Source organism: Melospiza melodia, chromosome 19 (assembly GCF_035770615.1).
Source record: "Melospiza melodia melodia isolate bMelMel2 chromosome 19, bMelMel2.pri, whole genome shotgun sequence".
Lineage (NCBI taxonomy): Eukaryota > Metazoa > Chordata > Aves > Passeriformes > Passerellidae > Melospiza > Melospiza melodia.
In genome coordinates this window covers 897,258-920,000 of record NC_086212.1, presented here as the reverse complement: position 1 = coordinate 920,000, position 22,743 = coordinate 897,258, and the positions used below count along the sequence as shown (strand labels likewise).

The 22,743-nt window shown below is 49.5% G+C and overlaps 1 protein-coding gene across 1 annotated transcript; it reads left to right on the top strand.

Annotated features, from left to right (window-relative positions):
• The first annotated feature begins 257 nt into the window (after positions 1-257).
• Positions 258-19,945, top strand: PIGU (phosphatidylinositol glycan anchor biosynthesis class U). The gene is made up of 12 exons (XM_063172089.1): positions 258-403; positions 2,069-2,133; positions 3,413-3,472; positions 4,966-5,028; positions 6,285-6,394; positions 8,015-8,115; positions 10,065-10,162; positions 12,148-12,302; positions 12,812-12,955; positions 13,735-13,859; positions 15,621-15,763; positions 18,465-19,945. Exons 1-12 carry the CDS (start codon positions 274-276, stop codon positions 18,576-18,578), a joined length of 1,308 nt encoding a protein of 435 aa, XP_063028159.1. The 5' UTR covers positions 258-273; the 3' UTR covers positions 18,579-19,945.
• The last annotated feature ends 2,798 nt before the right edge of the window (positions 19,946-22,743 follow it).

Sequence of the window (22,743 nt, the reverse complement as noted above, 5' to 3'; positions counted from 1 at the left end):
GAGGAGAGGCTGTCCCCTGTGGCCGTCCTGGGCAAGGGCGACCCGAACGGGACAGCTCGGGGGACGGCATCGGGACCCCACCTGGCCGCTCCAAGCGCGCTCCTGCTAATTTGGCTCCCCTGCGGCCGCCGTAGTGCCGAGTTGTGCCGGGAAGTGGTGGCGCGAGGGCCGCTGGGATATGTAGTCTGTCCGGGCGGGCCGCTTCATTGGCGGCGTGCTCCCCGGCGCCGCCCGGGAACTACAGCCGGCGGCAGCGGCGGAGCGCGCGCCGGGATGGCGGCCCCCTTGGTGCTGGTGGTGCTGGCGGCCGTGACGGTGCGCGCCGCGCTCTACCGCTCCAGCCTCGCCGCCTTCATCGCCGAGCGGGTCGAGGTGGCGTCCCCGCTAAATGCCTGGAAGCGAGGTGAGGCGCGGCGAGCCCGGGCCGGGGCGCTGCTGGCCGGGCCGAGCCCCGCGAGGGTGGCGCGGAGGAGCCGGGGCGGCGGCACCCCCGAGCCGAGCGGGCAGGGCCCGATCCCGGCCTGGCGGCGGGCTAGAAGCGGCCCCGCGGGGCGAGCGCCCGGCTGCGCTCCGGGCAGGGCCGGCCCGTGCTCGGCCGGGCCTGAACCGGGGCTGCACGAAAGGGCCCTGAGCAGCCGTGCCCGGGAGGAGCCCGCGGGTGCTCGGTGGCTCCGGGGCCGGGAGGGCCGCGCGGCTGGCCGGGACACCGCGGCTGTCACACGCGGGCACAGGCCGGGGCTGCAGCCGGGGTGCCGCGGTTCGCACCTGCCGGGACACCGGGGTGTCACACACGGGCACGAACGGGCGCGACCCGCCCGGCACAGAGCGCGGGGCTCCACCGGGCTCGGCTCCGCTGTCCCCCACGGGCACCGTGTCGCGGTGAGAGTGCCGTGCACGGGCCCCGGTGCCCTTCCCTGGTCAGCTGGTGTCCCACACGTTCCGGCCATTCACATTCCCTGCTGAAGGCTGAGTGAGGTCCTGGGTAATCGGGGCTTTTCAGTGATGGTCAGCTGAGAATCATCTGAGCCTCAGGAGCCTTAATTTATTTTGAAGACGTCCCTTTGGTATCTAGTTATTATGCAGGTAAAATTATTTGCAGTTTCGGGGTGGAAAAGTGTTGCCAGAAGTAATAAAGGTCAAAAGTACAAGTGCATTTGATGACCTGAGGCCTCTGCTCCACAGTGTATAGCACTTCATGCTTCCTGTGCTATTATTGAATCTTTGTAAATACCACCTTAGAGCATCAAGGTAGGTATCTAGGTAGTAAAGGGGAAAAGTGGGATCATCTTGAAGAGTCTGGGCTGTCACCATACAGGAAGTTGATGGCAGCCAGAATCTATTTCTAACAGAAATATTTCTGTATTACTGAACTGAGCACCTCTTGTGTTTTCTTGCAGTGTCCTGCCTGTTTCCCTCTGAACAAATTGGCCATTTCCCTTGGCTTCTTTCACTGCATACTGCTCAGTCCAGGGAACCCCTGTGCTCAGGAGGGTGAAGATTCCTTGGAAAAGCACACACATGCATTGCAGGGCAAGCTGTAACTCCATGAGCACAAAGGAGCTCAATTAAGGCTGTAAAATTTCAGGAAGTTTCAACAAGAGATAAAGCTTTTAGCTTTGCCCAGCAATATGTGTTCATTTCTGTTCTTCCCTTGTGATTTGGGACCTTTGAGGCCTCTCTACATCAAATGAGGCAAAACAGTTCAAGCTCTGTATTATGTTGTGGCTGTCCTTTTGGAATTAAATATTTGTCCAGGATAGATGCCATGTGTCACTTAATAGGTCACTCAAAAGGAGGAGATATCATGCATGTGATTTATATGAAGTGCAAAAGATTTCATCTAGAACATTTTTAGCTGAAACAAATCAGCAGGTGATGAGTGCCCATGCAGGAATGTGCACAGAGCTGGGGTGAATGTGTTCTGGCTGGCTCTTGGCTCTGGGAGGTATGCTCTCACCCATTCTATGGGTGATATTCTTGGAGTATTTTGAAACTGCAGTTTTACCCTCAGGGGATCTCTCACTTCCCACATTCTGGGGCTCTAATGCAGGTGTTTTGTCTGTTTCAGTGGTCGAAGGATTAGCTCTGCTGGATTTAGGGGTCTCGCCATACTCTGGAGCTATTTTTCATGAGGTTGGTTGGCTTGCATGCTGGGTTTTAAATGTGATATTCCACTGGCAGGGGTCTCAGTTTGGCAGCTCAGGGCCTGGAGAAGGCTGGGGGCCTGTTTTGTCCCAGAGACTGCAGAGAACCTGAGGTTGTGTGTTTACACAGAGCAGTGGTTACACAGTGACCAGCACCAGGAAATCCAGATATTCCCAGTGAATTCCCTGTGCAGGAGCAGGTAGTGCATAAAGAAACTCTGAGACTGGGGGGCTCTGTAGTAAGTCAGATACTCTGCTCACACCCAGCTGTTCTGTCAGCACAAGCTGGAGCAGGGACAGTGTCACTGTGAGTCTGATAGGATTTACAAGGTATCAGCACCTGGAGTCTCTGCATTTGCAGAAATTCTAATACTAGCACAAGCATGCAGTTTATTTATTCCTCATCTTGAAAACACCTTGTTCCTACAAAAGCACTTAAGCGCCTGTGGGGTTTTGTGCCCTTGAATGCCCTTGCTGACATGAGGGTACACTCATACATTGTGTCCCTGGGGTGAAGCAGGAATCTGGTATCCTCTGAAAACTGGATTCTTTCCAATAAATTCTATTTCTTTAGACAGAATTTCTCCCAGACTGTGAAATATCCCCCCATGCTGATTTAGACCATCACATAATTTTTAAACTTTTTAAAAGAAATTTATTTTCTCACAGTGAAGGCTGATTTTGCAGCATGTAAATATAGTCCTTCCAGACTAAGCTTTTGTGTGATGGGAATAATTCAGAAACATACTTTTCCTCTTACCTTAAAAGGGAAAAACTCTAGGAGTAAGAGAATGATAGAATTGTAACCCTTTCTTTATGTTTTTAACATGCTTTCTTCTTTTTGCACTATAAAAGACACATCTAAACAGCAGGGGAACCAGCTATATAGGAAATCTTTCAAAATTACCTGCAGACAGCCTGAAAAATAAATTTTCTATAAGAAATTACTTTCTAAAGCTGGTCTTTGTATGCTTTCTATTGTAAGTCTACCACTATTGTAGTAGAAATAAAAAATTGGAGTAGAATACAATTTTCAGAGTTGATGGTGTCTTTTGTAAAGTGCATTGAGGACTTTGCAAGGAAAAAGACTAATAAGTGTGCTTTGATTAATCACTTTGCTCTGAAGTACCAGTGTTGGAGTATAGAGCAAAGGAAATTACCTTTGCCATTGTCTAGTAGAACTGCTCAACTCTGGTGTTTTGTCTCATCACATCACCAGTATTTCATCTGGACAGCATTTGATATGGATTTCCCTTTTGCTCTTTCAGACCCCGCTGATAATCTATCTCTTTCACTTCCTAATTGAATATGCTGAACTGGTGTTCATGGTAAGTGCTCATGGAAAGCTTCTCCTGAAAGGTCCCATTCAGGGAAATGCTGAGTGTGATTTTCTGTTTTCAGTCCTTCAGCCTCCCTGTAGCTCAAATTCCTGCTGAGCTCAGTTAATTGGAAAGGCAGCTTTGCCTGCACAAACCCACATTCAGGCTTTCCCCTTCTTGTACATATTTGTGGTGGTACCAGTTGTTCGTTGGTCTGGATTGAAGGCACTTGAGACAGTAATTCATGTTTGGACTCAAGTGTTTATTATTTCTTATCACTAAAACAGTCTCACTACTGAGAGTTCAGCAGCTTTTCATTAGAGTGCACAAAATGGCAACACTCTCTTGGTACAAGGGCTTCTAAGACTAAACTATCCAATTAAGAACTGACACCTGGATTATTTTCCCTTTTAACCCAATAACTGATCCCAAAGAGCCCACAATGGGGACTTTTCTGCCCAATTACAAAATGCCACCCAAACCAATGAAGAAGAAGGAAGAAGAAGCATGAAGAAGAAACTCAGGATGACACCCTGTGCCCTCCATCTTGCTTCCATCCACCACATACTAAAAATCCCTGAACCTAAATTTCTCACCAAGGGATATGCCTGCACTGCTCTCTATAATCTATTTCACACTTCCTATCTTGAAGTCTAGGAAACTTTCTCCATGAATGAGGGTCAAAGTCAGTGCTCCCCTGGGGGTCAGGGCACCCCAGAGCAGACAGAGAAATATTCCCTGTGTGCCCTGGGTTTCCACACATATTCCTTCCTTTTTGTGAGTTCTTGCTTAGATAAGTATCACCACACAGAAAGGGGAAGGTGTCATTTTGTTTTGAATTCCAAAGGTTGCCTCTTCCAGGTGACACAATCCTGTGTCCCCCCAGCCTGATGCCTGTGCTGCTGCTGTTCCTGTCTGCCAAACCCCAGACAGGCAAGGAGCACAAATGGCTTCATCCCCCACATGTCTGTTGTGAATTGTTCTCAGAGTTCTTCTGCACAATTCAGAAGGACAGAGGGGCTGTGGCTGGCTGCACACAGCAGCCAGGGGAGCCTCAGTGCCCAGGTCCCTGCCAGGCAGGGCTTGTGCAGAGCCAGTGTGCCCTGTGCTGCTGCCTGGGCACTCTGGGGCAGCTCAGGGCACTGTTACCCTGCCCTGGTGGCCAGGTGGGTTCAGCCAGCTGGCACTGCCCTAGTGTTGCTGTGCTCTCTACACCAGTGATTCTCTCTATTGCTCTCATGTGCTGCTCTCCATGAGCAATTTCTTTCCTCTTGATTCCCCATTCTTGTGTTTTGTGAATAGAAATATTTTTATTCAGCTCGTGTCTTCAAGGTGAAGTGGTGTGTGAGAGCACTGTACAAATCAGCCTTTCAGGATTTTTAAAGCTTGTGTTTTGTTCCCCTGAGCTGAGTCAGATCAGAGCTCCTGTTAAATGCTGATCAATATATTTTTCTCCATTTGTTTGTTTTGCTTACAATCATCCTGTCCCTTGCTTTTTTTAGATAACTGATGTGCTAACTGCTGTTGCCCTTTACTTGGCAATCCAGGACTTCAACAAAGTTGTGGTAAGCTGACTTCCCAGTGTTGCTGCTCCTCTTCTCCCAGCAGATATAATTATCTTGGGCCCAAGAAAAGATGTGCCAGAGAATGTGGTGTCAAGTTCTTGTTGCAGTAAATCTGGTCATATTTTAATGATAAACAGGACTGAATGTGACAGACAACTGAGGCATTTTAAATTCTGTTGTGGCACTATTACAGTGTCTGTAGCTACACTCTGAGGTGATCACAGCACAATTTTCTCCAGCCTGGGTGTTGTACCCTGGAGAGAGTTTCTTTGCACATGAGCTTGAAGTAATACACAGACTGGAAATGTGTAAAGGAAGGAGTGAAACCTTCCAGCATTTCTGAGGGGACACAGATCATTCTTGTGAGCATGGTGAAAGTGTGACATCAAATACTGCTCCTCCCTTCAAATGATAAAGATGTGTATTTGGAGCTGAGTGATTCTTCCCAGCTCTCAAAGAACATTTTGTGTGAGCAGCGCTGTGCTCTGTGCAGTTCCAGAGGGGTGGGGATTAGGTATCAGCATCAGCAGGGGACTGCATTTTCTACAGCATCTCTGTGGTCTCCCACCAGGCTATGAGCTTGTTCCCTGTCCTCTGACTTTGAGGTTAAGGAAATAACCCAGGATAGAACTGCAGGCCTGTAAGAATTCCACATGTGAGTTACTTTGGTTGTTGAGAATTCACTGCTAGCATCTCTGTCCTTCTGTCTCTCTATGACATAATTCAGTCAGTTCATATTTCAGATTGCTCTCTTGTCTCTGTAGAGAGCCTTCTAAAACAAAAGAGATTGAAGAGAGATTTGTCATAGAAGTATCCATCTTTAAAACAACAAAGAGTGCATATGTGTGGGGTTGGGTTTCAGGGGCTTGTTTGTTGAACAGTGAATTTATAAAGTTAGCTTTTCATTAGAGATCCAGAGAGGTGTCAGGAAGATTCAATATTGGACTCTAGTGTGGTGAACTCACTGGCAGCTGTGTCAGGACATAGACACAGGTAATTAAGGAAGTTTAAACAGTAGAAATTATCTGCTTCCTCCTGACTCTCATTTCAGGTTTTAAGTATTTGGGGAAAGATGGGAGTTTTTTGTTCTCTACAACTCCTCACATAACTTCTAGCTCACACCAGGGGCTTGAATATGCTCCACAGTAATAGAAACCCCAGGTAACTGGCTGAGTAATATGAAATAGAATTACACAAGTAGTACACAAAAATGGCTTTCCTGTTCTAACAGTCTTTGATCATTCTCCCTTGTTCAGTTCAAAAAGCAGAAGCTCCTAATAGAACTGGATAAATATGCACCAGATGTGGCTGAACTCATCCAGACACCCATGGAGATGCACTACATCCCCCTCAAGGTAGCACTATTGTAAGTATTGCTCCTGTAGGCTGCAGTGGGCTGCTTTGGCTCCTCAGCTCCCTTTGGGGTTTGTTTGTCTCATTTGGGCCTTCAAAAACTGGCAAAAGTTGGATTTCTTTCCCACAAAAATTCTGAATTTCCTGTTGGCCCTGAATACTCAGTTTGAACATGAAAATCAGATGCATTTACATGTGCTTGTTGCCAACAAGTAAATGTACTCAGGCCCTTTGAGATGGGCTCAGCAGCCCATTATCTGGGTAACAAGAATCAGCACAGATCGCATTCCCATTTATGTTGCCTGTATGATAATGTTACCAAAATGATCCTCTGCCTTCCAACTTTTTCAGAAAAGTTAAGAGAATTTCTCAGCAGCTGGACAAAACATCTGAGTGTGTGCTGAATATCACAACTTGAATATCCCAAATTTCACACTTTGAATATCCCAAATTGCTTATAACAGTTAAAAGATGTTTTCATGTTGTCATTTTATTAAGTTCATGTCTTGGTGTTCTTCTATATACAAAACATTTTTTTTTATTTCAGAAGGCTTCAATTAATATACAAGCAAGGTGCCTACTGTTACAGATTTTTTAAAAAGTTTATATTTTGACACAAAGAAATTATCCACATTGATCTGTATCAGAGAGAGCTCTCCATTAGATAAATTGCCATTTTTTCTTATTTTCATATAAAATTTTTAAATGGCACAGCCCCTGTGGCCAGAAGGGTAAAGTGGGTAAATTGCAGACTGTTTTGTACATTGCCACAGCAAAGTTGGCATTCAATTGTACCTGTCCTGCTGTGAGCTGCCTTCTGGAAACACTGAAAAAGACAGACTGGGACTTGGAGATACAGGAAAATATAAAGAGAGAATTAGGAAATCGTCAGCCCTGTCTACTGACTCTGATGAGTAATTCAGTTATTGGCAAGGCTGATCATTATATTGTCATACTTAGGTTTGGAGGACTACCAATACAATTTTTCTTTGCTCTGAACCTACTTAAATGAGATTATTTTAATTCTTATTTCCAAATGGATCTGGCATGCTTGCTAACCAAAGTGTGGCTGAATTCTGGAATGTAAAGTTGCTAAGAGTTTTTCTGCAATTCCAGTTAAAATGTGTCACTCTTGCATAGCTGGCTGGTTTTGTGCTCAGATGGTGCCATGGTAAAGGTAAAGGCTTGCTCTGCCACAGCAGGAGCCTGAGTTGTGGGAAACTCTGCTTATGTCTCAGATTTCTTTCCATTGTGTTTTCTCCTTATTCCTCTTCAGAAGTAGTAGGTGTGAGTAGCAGAAAAAGTTTCCTTTGGACCAAATAATCCTAGATCTGACTGGATAAATGTATACTGCTTCTGCAAAGCAAGAAGCATTTTTGGTAGTCATTTTCTAGGCCAGAACTTGCATTTTGGACCTCTTCCCAATGTTTGTTTCATTTCTGTAGTGGGCTCCTTGTGGCCCCTGTGTCCAAATCTGCAATCCAGGGGTCTGGTTTTGCTTCAAATTGAAGAACCTGTTCAGATGAATTAATTTGCTGATGAGAGGATCCCATCAAATGTAAATAAACAAAAAGAAAAGGCAAAGTGCATCTTTTGCTCCTTTGGATGTAACCCGAGCTTTGCTCTTTTTCAGCTACCTGTTAAACCCCTACACTGTGATGTCTTGTGTGGCAAAGTCCACCTGCGCCATCAACAACTCTGTCATTGCATTCTTCATTTTAGCTACAATAAAAGGTAACTCAGTGAAGAAAAATGGGTTCTTTAGGACTTTTTAGAAAGATTAGAAATGTAGCAAAAAATAAATCCAGGAGAAGCTTTGCAGATAGGATTGCTACAAAGATCTCAGTGAAACATGGCACAAGCAGGACTGAAACAAGGTGAAAGTTCTACATGAATTTGTGACTTCAGAAGACTTTCTAGTCAAGTGGAGACTTACTTTCACCTCAGTGTTTATGAGAGTTTACACTAAAAACTGACTCCTTTTCCTGGTTGACTTCAAATAGTTTTCTGTTCAGGAAGAAACGTGTCTGTGTGTTGCAGAACAGAAAGGCTCTGTTGCTCTTCTTTTGTATGTGACTATGCACTTAAATGTCATACACAATTTATTTTCAAAGCTTTTCCTTGAACTTTTATTCAAAAGCGGGCATTTGCTTGCAGCTATTATTTGGCTTTTACTCACAGTTGTAAACATGGTTTGAAATGCACTAATTAAGCTTTGGGAAAGCAGAAGCAACAACCAAAGACTCAAAACAGCCCGGTGGAGTAGATTATGTCAGAATCACTGTTTCATTCATTTTCTGCATAATGCCAGCTTTCTGTTTCTTTTGACTCCCCAGTGCTAAAATCTTTTAGCCTATGTGATTTGTAATAGTCACCTAAGTTTTAAGGAGTTCTCTGCTGGATCAGAGGAAAGGTCAGTCTGGTCTTTTGTCTCCAGCAGGGCTCAGACCCAGGCACTGGGGAAAAAAAAAAAAAAAAAAGCTGATACAGATGGTTTTTATCTAAAGAAAAATTTCCTATAATTTTTTGCTAATTGAGTCAGGAGATATTTTAATTTAAAAGCATTTGCAATTGCAAACAAGTGGAGTCCATTTAAACTGATTTTTAACTGTTCACTGATACCCTGAGACCAAAATTTTGGTCATAGACAAAACTGTCTGGTGGTTTGTCCCTGACTGGGAGTGTGGCATTCTGGAGTTTAAGTGAGCAAAGAGAATCTCAGGTTATGGCTGTGATTTCTGGGAATCACTTATTTAGATCCGTGCAGAACTGAACACTGGGTAAAATCCAGGATAGGGGGGTTCTGTCAGGAGAGGGTAGTTGAAGAGAGGAGAGGCTCATCACCAGGTAACCCTGTGTTTTCCCTTTCAGAGGAGGAAGCAGAGAGGAGCTCTCTGAGTGTTTGCTGTCAGCAGTCACAGTGGTTCTGTGCCCTGGGCTGTCTGAGCTCTGTTTTTACAGAGGACTTCCACTGAGTCTGTAGCTATAACCAGGCTACTGCACTGGGTTGCTTGCATTTTTTTGTTGTTTAACCTTGAGATCTTTTGGACATTTTTTTCTGTTAATTGGCTGAGAATATTTCTCTTATTAGTTGAGAAATGTGAGTGCTCAACACTGAGACACCTCAAATAAAGCTGCCTCAATAGAGACATGTATCCTTACAAAATCACTTGGAAAAGTTGTGCCAATCCTTTCCATGCCTCAGTTTTGGTATCAGTAAAGGAGAGCTAATGCTACTGCACTCCTTCAGTGCAGACTTTGCTTGCTCTCTTGCACACAGCTTTGCTGAGGCTGCAACACATTCTGGTGATGAGGTTATCCAGCAAGCCCAGTATGGCAGTTCTTACATGCAGATATGACTGAAGTGAATGCATTCCCATGCATTAACAGCAGCCAGCATGGGCTTTATATAGACTGAATTATGAGAGTCTCTTTCTCTGTGTGAATGACAGGAGATAGAAACCTGCCAGTGGTTTGTTCTTATGGAATGAGTCATTCTCCATTCAAAATGTCATTAACAAAGGACACCCTGCAGGATACATTCTGCTAAAAATTCCTTTAAGGGGTGTCCTGATACTTGTGAATCCCCTGCAGAGGCTTAAGAGATTCTTCCCATTTGGACTTGCTGTCTGTATGGCTGTTTATACTAAAAGTTCCTTATGAACTTTTTTTTTTCTTTGCAGGTAGTGCCTTCCTCAGTGCTGTGTTCCTGGCCTTAGCAACATACCAGTCACTCTACCCTCTCACACTGTTTGCTCCAGCACTGCTTTACCTTCTACAGGTAGGTGATTTCTAACTCTTGGTGCCTTCTTGTAGCTGTGCAGGGACAGTCCTGGGGAGGGGACTCAGACAAGAGCAGAGTTTCAGCAAAAGTGACTCTCCTCAAGCCATGGCAAGTGTGAACCCTGAATGGGAATGCCTGTGTTTGGAGAGAAGGGAGCAGGGAGTCTGCAGAGCTGGGTGTGTTTAGCTTGCCCAAAATAAGTGCTGTTCTTTGTGTTGTGTGGGCAGCAATGAAGGGCTCAGACCCAGAGAAGTTCAAAAATACTGGTTTGGGGCTGGTTGGTCTTTCTCCCTCTCCATTAACAAGACCCTGATTCCCACCAGGGCTGTCCTTGCTAATTTTATCCTGCTTTGGCAGCAAGGTGAGGCTGTGATGCCAGCAGAGGCTCAGGTCATCTCACAGATCACTTTGTGATAATGTTTAGTATTTGAAATTCTTACAATTCTGAATGCTGCTGTATGTTTCACCAGGCTTTTTTTGTTGCTTCTGATGGTGATGCTTATACCTTATCTTTACTTAACTAGCCTGTTCTCAAATCTCTGAGTTTCCAGACAGAATGGGAGTCAGTTCTAATTAATTTTCTTGCTCTGACATGAATGTCTCTTACTTTTTTTCAGAAATTTTATTATTATTAATCTTTACAGGAGAAAAACAGTGTAGTCAGTGTTGCTTTTTCAGTTTGATGAATTTTAGGAGAATTTGTATCTTTAATATTTTAGCCTCATTTGTTTTCTTTTAACTTTAGTCAAAGTAAATTGGGAGTGAAGTGCAAGCCGTGTACTTGGAATTCACAAACAATAATACAACACAAACACAATAAGTGCTTTGATATGTGATTGCCTAATTTGCAACTTTTAAAGGCAGTAATGCCAGTGTGTGTCCTTTTATCTAAATTTGTAAATGAACTTTCCTACTTTCATTGTACAGAATTAAATCACTTTTCTCTTGCTATTTTCAATCTGTCCTGCCAAAATTTCTGGTAATGTTGCTTCCATTGTCCCAGCAAGTGACATTAAACCTGCTACAACTGAGAAAACCCAGAGCCCACAGCAGCCAGGACAGGTTCTCTGCACATCTGTCACTGCAAGTACCAGGGCCAAATGGAAAAGCCACATCACTGACCTGGAGCTGCAGAGTGCTGAGCAATCCCCAAGGTGTTGGCCCCTGTGTGTATTTGTCTGTACACAGGCAGTCAGGTGGAGTGGCATATCCCTGCCATGTGATGAGGACGTGTGGCAGTGGCAGGACATTGTCTGAGGATGGCAGCTTTCAGAGGGGCTCCTCTGTGCTTAGGAACTCAGTGGATGTCCTGTTGCCCTGATTTCAGTAGAGCAGGAGTGCCAGGCCAGGCCTGGGGCCACAGGGTTCTGGAGCAGGGCTTTTGGTCACCCCCTTTTTCTTCAAGAACATATTGAACAAGAGCTCATTGGAAGAATTCTAAGAGCCAGCCTGGGTAATTCACTGACTGAAGAGATAGACATAACTAAAGCACAATCAAATTAATTCTTTGCCTGTGTGTTCACACATAAGGTTTTGGGATGGCTGTCAGAAACAGACATAAATTTCCCAGCACAGGAAGGGAAAATATTGAAGAAGGTACCATTCAGCCAGAACAGGTGATCAGGTGGGGTCATGCAGGAGAAGACAGGGACCAGTGCAGTATTGCAAACATCTCAGGCACCAGTGCAGCTATGAGGAGGGGTGTAAATCTTACTCCTGTGTGTGTGCTCACACAGGGGACTCACTGCAAGCAGAAATGACCAGCTTTGCTGTATTTTCAAACACAGCTCTGGGAGTGCATGCAATGTCTGTGACTTAATTGGCCAGAGTGAAGAACAGCAAGCGAATTGTGCTTGAAAGCTGCTTCTTCAAATGCCATAGTGCCAATGTTTAATCAATTTCATCAATTTGAGCAGATGTTCTGAACACTCACACGTTTTTGTGGCTCTCCCCCTGCTGAGGTGCTTCTGCTTCTCTTTCAGCGCCAGTTCATACCTGTCAAACTGAAAAGCAAAAGTTTCTGGCTCTACACCATGCAGTATGCATCCCTGTACCTGTGCAGTCTGGTGGTGATCATCTGCCTCTCCTTCTTCCTGCTCAACTCCTGGGATTTTATCCCATCTGTTTATGGGTTTATGTAAGTATAAGGATTCCTACTGATGGCTTTCTGTCCAGCCCCACCCTGCCCTCACAGACTGTTTCGTGCCCATCACACAGAGATGTGTGCTTGACCCAGGAAGTGTGTGCTCTGTGATTTACTGGCAATGCAATAAAAGAAAGAACATGTGGAGGAAAGTGGCCATTAGCCAGCTCCAACTTCTGTTAAATAAATAATAGCAAAAATTAAAGGCAGGAGCTGTTTTCTACTGAGTGACTGGAAATGGATTTGGTTGTTAAGCTATTATGGCTGTGAGATATTTCTCTCTGGAGAAATGTCTGCTTGAGAATGGCTTAAATCCTACTGAAAGATTCCTCAGCAGGATTTCAACCTGCTCTCCATGTTTTCATCCATTTGGTTTCTCTTTCATGGATTTACAATTTAGGACCTACATCCAGTAGCACACAATGATTAACTAATGCAACAGAAGCAGGGCAGGGAAGAACAACCATTCAAAAATTTACCATGACTTTCTTTTCAAATTTCAGCCTTTCTGTTCCAGACCTGACACCCAATATTGGCCTTTTCTGGTACTTCTTTGCAGAGATGTTTGAACACTTCAGTCTTTTCTTTGTATGTGTGTTTCAAATCAATGTGTTCTTCTACACCATTCCCTTGGCAATAAAATTAAAGTAAGTATGAATGTCTTTCTCTACCACATTTTTTTTTACTCTTAAGTTATCCAGTGAATGCTTCTAGGGCTGAAGTTGGATGTCTTGACCTACAAGCCTGAAAAAAGATTTTTAACAGGGCTTATCCTCTTCCTTTCCCATAGTTTCAGCTCTTCAGTTTCAGTTCCTCTTAAACAGAGTGACTTGGGGTCTGCAGTGGAACTCTGTGTTGCAGGCATCAACAGAGGCAGCAGAAATGGAGGCTGTACAAGTGCCAGCATGAGGCACTGTAGTCAAAAAGCAAGAACTGGCTGGAACTTCCAGCTCTTCATTGTCAGGAAAAATGTGGAAACTTGGGGACTTTTCTATCTGACTTCATTGACTTCTTTCTGATAAAACCCCCATTAACACACCTGGATTCTCAGTGAGCTTGTCCTTTGGCTTGCACTGGATAGATCAGGTGAGGGATAACTGTGGGCTTTGGGCTTCTCCAAATTACCATCAGAGGGCAGGTGCTAATTGCTTGTGGTGAATAAGGCAGAGCTGGGAGGCACAGTGCAGGTGTGAACGTGCACTGAGGCTGCTGGGTGAGGGCTGTGGCAGATGTGCCTCCCCTGACCCTGCTGCTCTGCAGGGCAGCTCCATCCACCCCACGCAGCATTTGGAGCCTAGTCTGAAGAGAACAGAGCTGCAGGAGCCTCTTTGAGCCTGTCCTGCAGCACATCTGTGCCCTTGCTGATATTCATTTGCAGTTTCCAGAGGCCCTGCTGCATCCCCTTAGCCTTTGTTTTCCTTTCCAGGGAGCACCCTGTGTTCTTCCTGTTTGTCCAGCTCGCCATCATTTCCATCTTCAAGTCCTATCCCACGGTGGGAGATGTTGCACTGTACATGGCCTTCCTTCCAGTCTGGAGCCACCTTTACAGATGTAAGTTCTTTGTGCTTGATTATTACTTATCTGGAATGTAAAAGGGCCTGCCAAATAATTAAATTAAATGGTCACCACTAAACCAAACCACACCCAAGTTCACAGGCTCTCATGGCCTCCATGGGTGTCTAGAAGGAGGCTGGGCTTTGGAGGTTTTTCCTCTGCTGATACAGTCCCTAACATGTCTTTAGGACTTGGGTTGAAATTGGTCAAGGAGGGAATTTTCACTTGTACCTTATCTTCCCCCTCTCTCCAGCTTGTTCTGAAGATTATCTTTTTTATAAGAACCTTTTGCAGTCCTGCATCCTCCAGATGCTTCACTCCCATTTAAGGCTGTGTAATTTGAGCAGTGCTCCTGCATTTGCCAAGTCCCCCAGCCTTAAAGTTGTGCTTTGTTTTGTATCTGCTTGATTGCTTAGAGTGACAGTAACTGAGTTACTCCAAGCAGTTGTCCAGACTTTCTTAAATGCTTCAAAAAGACCCTCTTTATCTCCTGAAATCACAGAGAGCTTTCTGTGCATTCTCAGGCTCAGTCTGTAGAACCTGCTTCCATGGGGAGATTTGGAAGTGTTGAGTTTTTCTGGCATTTCTTGCTTAAACCAACTGCTCTGACCAACCATGCCAGTTTGTCCAGGCCTTTCACTGCAGCCTCCTCCAAGCCAGGCCAGGTGTGCTCATGCACAGCTGACCTGCCTGTTGAAGGAGACGTGATCACACCTGGAGACCATCTGCTCTGTGGGTTTCAGACTCAGGAGAGCTGAGCTCAGCAGCTGTGATCAAACAGGGCAGGAATCCCCAGGCTGGCCCTGAACACATCCCAGCTGTAGCAGGTGATGAACTTCTTCAAGTGCTTGCTCAGCATAGTTCAGTTCCACATTCCAAACGTGCAGGGAGAGGGACAATCATCTGTCACAGGCTCCCACCCTGCAGTGTGTGAGCAGACCTTCTGAACAAGAAATTTAAACTAGGTGGGAAAAGGTTTGGATGCAACAATGCTCCCAAAGCATCCTCTGCCCCAACTGCAGGGTGGTGGGCATGGGCTGAGCTGCAGCCAAGCACAGCAGCACGAGGCTCAGGGTGGATTACAGCACTGCTACCAAAGGACAGGCATAAGCACTTCACAGAAGACAAAAGCTCTCCTGGCCTGGTGGTTCCCAGCTCTTTTAGACAAAGTTGTGCTTGGTTTTGTCCACCTGGCGCATAGGCAGACTGCTGGATCCTTGCACCTCCCCGTGGCATGTGTCTGTCAGTGCTTTTGGCCTGTGTGAGTTTCTTCCTTTTATGGTGCTTTCATTTCCTTGCCACCTCCCAGAAAGTATCTTGTCCTATAACCCACAGATTCATTTTTTCCTTTGTCATTAGCTTGACAAGGCAAGGGATTAAGCTGCTCTGCTTTCCAAATTGGGTGCTGCTGGCAAGGCCCCTTTGCAGGCTACTGGTTGCTGTAGTGTAGATACCAAAAAGCCAAAGTCATCCAAGAAAGAATGTTTTGGATGCAGGATCTGGAAGGAAAGAGCTGCAAATGGGGATTTCACACTGCAACAAAGGCAGAAGTTTTGGTTTTTTTTTTTAATGGAAATATAGTGGATTTCTTATAACCACTATCCAAGAAGTTACTAAAGCAACCTGTGGAAGGTTATTGGAGGAAAGTATGTCTTGGCAAGTCCCTCTCACCCCCTGCACACCCCAAATACCATTGCTGGTTGTGTGACCATGACTGCTCAGTAATACATCATTTTAACAGCTGGTTTTCTTTTACAGTCCTCCGGAACATCTTCATCCTGTCATGTGTGCTCATTTTCTGCTCCTTCCTGTTCCCTGTTCTGTGGCATCTATGGATTTATGCAGGAAGTGCCAACTCCAATTTTTATTATGCCATCACGTTGACTTTCAACATAGGGCAGGTCAGTAGAGTGAGGCAAATGGAGCTGCACTGTGGGCAGGCTGCTGGAGGGGGTGGCCTGTCAGCAGCAGGGAATCCTGCAGGATGGGGCTGGCTCTCTGCATCCTGTGTGGTCCTGCACAGCAGCTTCCTGGCTCTCCTCCTGGATTCTGTCTGTTCCTCACCCCCTGGCACACTAATGGGAAAGAGTTCTTGTGGTGTGAGCTGTGGCTCAGCAACCCAACCTGGCCAGCTGCAGGTTCTGTGCTCTGCTGCTGATGGCCAAGGAAAAGCATCCGAGGATGGCAGGGCCAAGCACAAGTGAAGGGAGAAGGAGAGCTAAGAGGGGAAATGGAAAAACCTCAGGGCAGTAGCAGTGGGGCCAGAAAACTGACAAATGAGACTTGCCCATGCTCAAGGACATGGCAGCAGTATTTCTGAGATGTGGCAGCACGTGCAGGGTCCCAGTGATGCCAGGGCTTGCCCTCCCTGCCTTTCCTGAGGCCATTCTGGATACATGACTTCCACTGGCCTTAGGGAGAGCAGAGCTTAGCACCCTTGAAGCGTGGAACCCAGAGTACACAGGTGCTACAACCTTTTGTAAGTCCTTTCTCTTCTCTGTGCTGCTTGTCATGTACCTGAGCCCTGGGGCAGTTTGACTGTGGGTGAGCAGAATGTTCATGTCATGTTAAATCTGCCTTTAGTTTGAATGTGCCTCAGCCATTTATGCTTGTCTGCTTCTCCTAAAGCCAGGGGAATGCTTTGGCCAGGGGCAAAAAATCACCTACTCTTACCCTTGATTAATGGGGAAAACACTTATTTGGTAAAACCAAAGGAGACTGCACAGGTTGAAAGGGAGAATAGAGATTCTGCTAAGAGAGGCTGATAGAAAACTGGGAATGGTTCATTACGGGTCCTATGTAATGAAAGGAATAGTAAAACTTTAACTAGAAATAGCAGCTGTTGATATTCTAAGAGGATGTTATTTCTTACCTGAGAGGAAAGTCATAGCAGGTCCTGCAAGGTCTTGTGCTCTGTGTAAATGCAGACATCAAGTCTCTTGTCTGATTTCCTTGTGAGAAAATCTGGCCCTGATCCCCACCTCAGCTCTTTCTTTTCCCATTTAGATATCTGCAGAGAAGCTTAGGTGAAGGTGAAACCAGCTGCACTGGCAGAACCTGTCAGCAGTGCAGCAAAGCCAGCAGATCATCATGGCTGTTGGGGCTGACCCTCTCCCTGGGTCTGTTCTCCTTCACACTCTCTCCCCTGACCTCAGCAGTCTGCAGCCCTGTTTCTCTTTCCCCTGCTCTGCACCTGCTCCTCCATCCCCTCCTCTCCTGCCATTGAGCCTCTGCAGCAGCTGCTGTGTTTTTCTGTGCTGAATTGCACAGTAACCCAGGCAGGCTCTGACTGTCCCTCCCTCTGTGCCCCTTGTCACCTGGAGCACACAGCAGTGCTTGGTGCCAGAGGGATGCTTAAAGTGGCATCTGCACAAGGACATGAGGACAATAACTATCAGCTCAGGCTGGCACTGAGGTTTTCCACTCTGGTTACCTGCTCCTGTTTCCAGATGGAGGAAGGCATCGGTCCTGTGGGAAAGTCCCACTGCAAGAGGCTGTGACAAATGGCACTACTGAGCCAGCAGGTCCCTGCCACAGCCCAGTCTGCCCCAGCAGTGGCAGCTTCCCCAGGCTGCAGCTTTAGAGAATCCCCTGTCGGCCATTCCTGCCATCTCAAGGCCCCAGGAGTGGCAACAGTGCCACCATGTGCCTCAGGACAGCCAGACATGTCCTGGCTCAGGGCAGAGTGGCAGGAAAGGCCCTGGGGGTGCTGCTCAACAGCAGCTACACAAGAGCCTGGTGTGCCCAGGTGGGCAGGGGGCCACTGACACCTGGCCTGCACCAGCCATGGGGTGGCAGCAGGAGCAGGGCAGTGACTGTCCCCTGTGCTGGGCGCTGCTGAGGCACCTCCAGTGCTGTGTCCAGTTCTGGGCATCTCTGTTCAGGAAGGACATTACAGGGCTGGAACAGCCAGAGAAGGGAACTGAGCCCCAGGAACAGCTGGAGGGGCTGAGCCTGGAGAAAAGGAGGCTCAGGAGGAACCTTCTCACTCTGCACCTCCAACAGGAGGGTGCAGCTGGGGAGATCAGACTCTGCTCCCAGGGAACAGGGACAGGGTGAGAGGAAACAGCCTCAGGCTGTGCCAGGGGAGGTTCAGGTTGGACAATAGGAGGAATTTCTTCACAGAAAATATGGTCGGGCATTGGAAGGGGCTGCCCAGGGAGGCGATGGAGTCCCACCTCTGGAAGTGTCCAGGGAATGCCTGGATGTGGCACTCAGTGCTCTGGGCTGGGTGACACAGTGGGGGATCAGTCAAAGGTTGGACTTGGTGATCTCAGAGGTCTTTCTCAGCTAAAATGACCCTGTGATTGTGGGACAACACTTGGATAGAAGGAGTCCTGTGGGTGCAGCTGTGGCACAGCTGGACCTGCCATTGTCCTACACTTTGGCCAGTTTATGGAGCTGCTGTATGTGAGTCTCCCCTGGCTTAACGTGGCAAGGGGATGGACCAGGTGTTCCCAAGGGCACAGTGACTCCTCCAGCAGCCTGTGCTGAGCAGCCCAGGAGCTGCTTAACCCCCAACAGGGCCTCTCACCAGCTCGTGTCCCTGTTTATTCCTTGCTCTGGAGCAGCACTGATGTGTGTGAACGTGTCACTCCACAGATCCTGCTCGTCTCGGATTATTTCTATGCCTTCCTCCGGCGGGAGTACTACCTCACCCACGGGCTGCACCTGACCCGGCAGGACGGGACAGAGGCCATGCTGGTTCTCAAATAAGGACTGCAGCACCATTTCCTGGGACATGGGCCACTCCGAGGAACGTGCAAAGCTTGGACTGCATGGGGTGGGTGGGGAAGGTTCCCTGAAGGAGGTCTGACTTTGGGAATGATACCTACTGGAAGAAAGGGCTGAGGTTCTGGGAATAACCACTGAGCTGCAGGCTCAGCCCAGACTCTCAGAGCTGCAGTGCCTCCCCCCTCAGCTGTGCTTTTCACTTCAACCTCAGCCATCAGCTCTGGGCAGTCCAGCAAGAGCAGGAGTGTCTGAGCTAAACCCAGGGCTGCAGCTCAGACCATGAACTGTTTTCCACCACTGCTTCTTGGAGATGTTTGCTTCTCCGGGGATCTTCCCCTTCACTGCTTTGACCAGTAACGCTCCTGCGTGGCACGAGGCAGGCTCTGGGTACCTGGTTCCCCAAGCCTGGCTGCAGGTTCCATTTCTCTGTGGTTCTGCTGTGAGGGATCTGGAAGAATCCCATGTGCTCAGTCACAGTGGGTGCTGTGAAAGGGTTGGGTGACCAAGGACAATGACCTTGGATGGTGTCTGGAGCTGCTGCCACGCCTGGTAACCTCAGCACTCAAACACGAGTAGGAACCAGAACTGGGATGGGATCAGGAGCATGGTGGGTACCAGGTAACTGCTCTATCCCATTGGAGCAACATAGCCATGCCAGGAGCTGCACAGAGGCATTGCAGGTCTCAGAGGGAATACTACTGAGGAGATGGACTCCCACTGCTCCCAGTTTCTGTTGGGTGACAAAGCCTGGCAGTGCTGGGCTCACACTGTGCTGCTGTGATCACTTGGGGCAGCAGCTGGGACCAGGAGGTGTCACAATCTCCCTGTAAGGCCCCAGACCAAATCCAGGAGGAGTCTCAGCCGCTGCTGTTCCAGAGTTGTTCCGCAGCTGCTTATCACTGCTGGATGTGCCCCTGTCTGTGTCACCCTGTGCCAGTCAGTGCTGGGCTCCAGGCTGTGCACGGGGCTCCCCTCAATCAGTTCCCCTGGTCCCCCCCACTCCTCTCTGCACTCAGACCTGCTCACCCTGGAGCTGCTGCTGCCGCCCCCGAATGTGACACTGTGGGGTGAAGCCACCAGCCCTGCAGGCTGTGGGTGGCATTGAGATGCAGTGACCGGGGTGTGACAGCGCCTCGGGCATCGCCGCTGCTGCGGGGACAGCCGGGGGTTGGGAATGTGGGTGCGGAGCAGCTGATGGATGGTGTGCCCAGGCAGGTTGTAGAAATCTTTCTTCCGGACAATTCAAACTTTTGCCTTACTGCACTTCTGTCAGCGCTTTGGGGGCGGAGCCGCGCCCGGCCCGGGGCGGCCCCGGCGGGAATGAAGTGAATAAAAGTGCGAGTTTTGGACACCTGGTGTGTGCTCCGGCTGTGCGGGGTGAGGGCGCGGGAGGGTCTGAAAGCAAACACGGCTTGGGGAGGAAACAAGTGACAAAAAATGGAGCAGGGCTGTGGGGCAGTGCCCCGGCCTGGCCTGGGCAGAGCTGCCCTTGCTCCCGGGGCTGGGCACACTCCCGGCCCCCTGCGCTGGCCCCGTCCCGGTGTCCTGAAGGAGCGAGTTTGGACACAAAGGGTCCTGAGGGAGGTGGTGGGGTCAGCACTGGGGCAGGGGAGGGACAAGAAGCAGGGTCAAGGGTAAGGAGGAGGAAAGGGCAGAGTAGGGGCAGGGAGAATGAAGGGGTGAAGGCACAGGGCAGGGGCAGACACAGCGTCAAGGACAGGGACAGAATCAGGATCAGGGGTATGGAAGGGTGGGGACAGAAGCAGAGATGGGGCAGAAGCACTGTCAGAGGTAGGGGCAGGGACAGGGATTGCCATGCTAAGGCAGCTTGGGCAGGGACTGGGAACCCTGTCTTGGCTCCTGACCAGGGTCTCAGAGGACTTTTTGGGGCCACCAGAACTGTCTGGTCCCTACCAAGTGTTGCCAGTGACCAAATGCCAGGCACCAGGAACCTCCAGACTCCCACTGCTGTCTAAGGCTGGTGGGGACAACGCAGCAGACACCCACTAGGGCTGCAGTGGGCCTGCTGTGGAGATGGGGAACAGCCCAAAAATGCCTGCAGTGGGCCCAGGGCTAGGCATCAAGGCCATCGTGCCACCAGGCAAGGCACACAGGAAGTCCTGAATTGGCATAAATGGAGGCTCACAGCCAGGCTGAGTGGTTTGGGGGTGTCATCAGGGAGCAGGGGCTGCACTGGGGCACTGCACCTCTTCCCTGGTCTGCAGGGGCTTCTCCAGAGGCACCTGAGGCTGGCAGGTCCCTGAGCAAGCAGCTCCCTCCCTCAGCTGCCAGTTCCAAGCTGGCTCCCTCAGTGAGGGTCCTTTGCCACCAGGGCCTCCTGTGCTGGGTTTGTGTGACCAGGTTTTGGTAGAGGGGTGGCTAACGGAGTGGAAGCTGCCAGAAACGTCCCCTGTGTCTTGCAGAGCCAACTCCAGATGGTTCCAGGATGGAGCCACTGCTGGCCAAGGCCCAGCCCAGCACAGATGGTGGTGATGCCTCGAGGATCAGGGATTTAAGTAGAAGAAAAAAAGTTACTGCATAGATGTAATTGCAATCAGAGATGAGCAGAGTGAAAATACGTGAGAGGAACAGTCCTGCACACCCCCAGGGCGGGGCTGGAGCTGCTTCAGGAGCTGGAGCTGAGATTCCCCTGGGGTTCCTGGAGAAGCCCATGGGGAGGCAGCTGTGCCCCTGCAGCCCCTGGAGGGCCTGGGGGTGCAGAGATCCACCTGCAGGGGAAGGACTGCAACTCTTTTCCCTGAGCAGCAGCAGCAGCAAGAGGTGATGAATGGATCATAACCCCTATTCCTCATCTCCCTGCACTGCTGGAGGGGTGGAGACAGAGCTGGGAAGGAGAGAGGTGTGGGGAAGGTGTTTTTAAGGTCTCATTTTACTTCTCATTATCCTGCTCGGATTTTGTTAGTAATAAATTCAGTTAATATCTCTAATTCAAGTCTATTTTGCCTTGAAAGTATTGGATGAGGGATCACACCCAGTCCTTAACTCATGACCCTTTTGCTGGATTCTCTCAGCCCTCGCCAGCTGTGGAGGGCAGTAGAGAGGCCTTGGCAGGTGCCTGGTGCCCAGCCAGGCTCACCCCACTGCAGGTGCTGGCAGGTGCCACAGGCATTGCCACAGTTGTGTTGCAAAGAGCGGCTCTGCACAGGGCAGCCCCGGCCTGGGGCTGTGCTTGGTCCCAGCGAGGTGCAGGGGAGGTGCCAGCCCCGGCCAGCACGGCCCGTCTGGAGCGGGATGCCCGCCCACGCCCCCGGGAGCCGCTGGCACCCGCACCAGCCCCGTCACGCACCCGTGGCCAGGGAGGGGCGGGCGCGGCTGAACATTAACCCCGGGCGGTGGCCAGCGCTCCCCGGGCGCAGCCCCGGCACCCCAGGAGCAGCGGCAATGAGGGGGCTCCGGTACGGCTACCAGCTCCTGGTAGGTCCATGGCGGGAGGGACAGCGAGGAAGGAGCTCTGGGGCAGCGCTGGGAGGCACCACCGGCGGGACACGGGGCTGGACAGACAGACAGAGGGGGCTGCCCTGGGCACAGCGAGGGGCTGGGCAGGTGCGGGGGTGACGGGCACAGCGGGACCTGTCCCTGCAGCCGCTGCCCCGCCAGGATCCCGGGACAGAGCTCCTGCGCCCTGCGGCTGCACTCGCTCATCCCTCAGAGGGGCGGGCAGGGAATTGCTGCCCACCCGCCCTTGGGCATGGGCGGCACCCACAGCCTGAACGCGGGGCTGGCTGAGACACTTGTCGCGAGCGGCCACCAGGACCGCGGCACATCCCCGACCCCTTCCACGCTGCGAGGTCAGCCTGGCCGTGAGCAAAGAGGGAACAGGCAAGGCTTCACCCCTTCTACGGAGCTGCAGCTGTAGAAACCTTCCCTGCCTTCTCTTCCTCCTCCTCCTCCACCGCTTCCTCTCCCTCGGGTGGCCACACACCCTTGAAGTTCCGTGCGCAGCGGTGGCACGGCCTGGCGGGGTGCCAAGGCACGGCACGGCATAGCACGGCATGGCACGGCATAGCATGGCACGGCACGGCACGGCCCGGCCTGGCGCCTGGGCTGTCAGTAGCAGCGGGCAGCCGGGAGCTGGGCTGTAGGCTCAGCCTGGTGCCCATCTCGGTGGGCTTGGGGCCCCTTCTCC